Below are 1,403 nucleotides of genomic sequence, written 5' to 3' on the forward strand. Positions count from 1 at the left end.
TCATAAATTGTGGTGAAATTTGGCTTCCATCTGGGACATGTTGTATTGTAATCTACATCCTAACATACTAAGAGCTATATTTCAAATTTTTCATTTTTTTTTTTTTTCATCGAGACAGGGTCTTACTCTGTTGCCCTGGCTAGAGTGCAGTGGTGTTACTGTAGCTCATTGCAACTTCAAACTCCTGGGCTCAAGCCACCCACCTGCCTCAGCCTCCTGAGTAACTGGAACTACAGGTGCACATCACTACACCAAGCTAATCAAATTTTTCCTTTTATTCTGTACATTTAGTAATTTTCTTGCTTAAATCCACTTCTCAAACAATGGCTTCATAGCATGCGAAGTCTGTGAGGGGTGTCTGTGTGTGTGTGTGTGTGTGTGTGTGTGTGTGTGTGTGTATGGTTTTAAAGAACTAGATAAGAAAGGAGGTTAAACATTTTATCAGTGTGTACTCTTGTTATATTTCATTGGTGATACAAGCAAAAAGATTGACTTGTAGTTATAAAGCGATTTGGTCAAGAGCAATGCTTTAAAGCATACTGTTTACAATTCCATTTTATAGAGATTTTTAATACAAGCAAAATCACTCATTCATTTTTCCATTCCATTCCTTCCTTTCATTTCATTACATTCATAAAGACAAAAGATTTTCTTAGCTGGAAACAGTCTCTTACCGGCATAATTACTGAGTCCCTTTCTCTTCTTTCTTCTCCAATACAACCAGATGCTAAAACCCATCAAAATTACCCAACAGGCACCACCAATACCAGCTATAAAGGCTGGTTGCTTCACAACATCAGTGATTTGTTCAGTTATGCTGTTATTATTTTCAGTAATGACAACTTCATTGCGTCTCCCTATGGAAGAAACAATAGTATTATTAAATATTAAGTCAAAAATAAACACAGGAATACATACATGATACACCAAAGGCACAGAAAATTTCTTTGAAGACAGGTAATATTTGTTTTGTTCTGAGCCTGCCACATTTATTGATAAGCATATTTTATAATTTTCAGGAGAAGAGTCAAATTATGAGTTTGGAAATGTGATTAAGGATGTTACTTTCTTGTGTTTCGGTTTGCTGTGGACAGATTCAAAATCACTTCTTGATTTATTGCCTTATAATGAATACTGAAACAAGCACTAGGAGTTGAAATAATAGCAATTTTTCTTGAGTAAGGTAAAGTGTTTTCTAAGATAGTTCTCATTTCTTTACAAAAGAAATTATAACATTTAGCACAGGGTATTTGCAAATTGCCTTTCTGCTAAGGCACTGTCCCTATTTCAATATTCATGGTTCAGAAGAACATGAAACTTAGTATTGTCCTTAATATTCTATCAAAGAAGTTATTTTGGCCAAATATCCTTTAATTTCTGAAAGGCATGAAAACCACTATATA

At 34.4% G+C, this 1,403-nt stretch overlaps 1 protein-coding gene across 1 annotated transcript in view; it reads right to left on the reverse strand.

The window, feature by feature from the left end:
- The window catches only part of LOC105812823 (roundabout homolog 2-like), a 742,657-nt gene that overhangs the window by 109,932 nt on the left and 631,322 nt on the right, over positions 1-1,403 (reverse strand). The window contains exon 15 of the mRNA XM_012647378.1: positions 675-857. Within this exon, the coding sequence (XP_012502832.1) occupies positions 675-857 (183 nt within the window). The remainder of the gene's footprint in view (positions 1-674; positions 858-1,403) is intronic.

This window comes from Propithecus coquereli, unplaced genomic scaffold, assembly GCF_000956105.1.
Source record: "Propithecus coquereli isolate 6110/MARCELLA unplaced genomic scaffold, Pcoq_1.0 Scaffold266, whole genome shotgun sequence".
Taxonomy (NCBI): domain Eukaryota; kingdom Metazoa; phylum Chordata; class Mammalia; order Primates; family Indriidae; genus Propithecus; species Propithecus coquereli.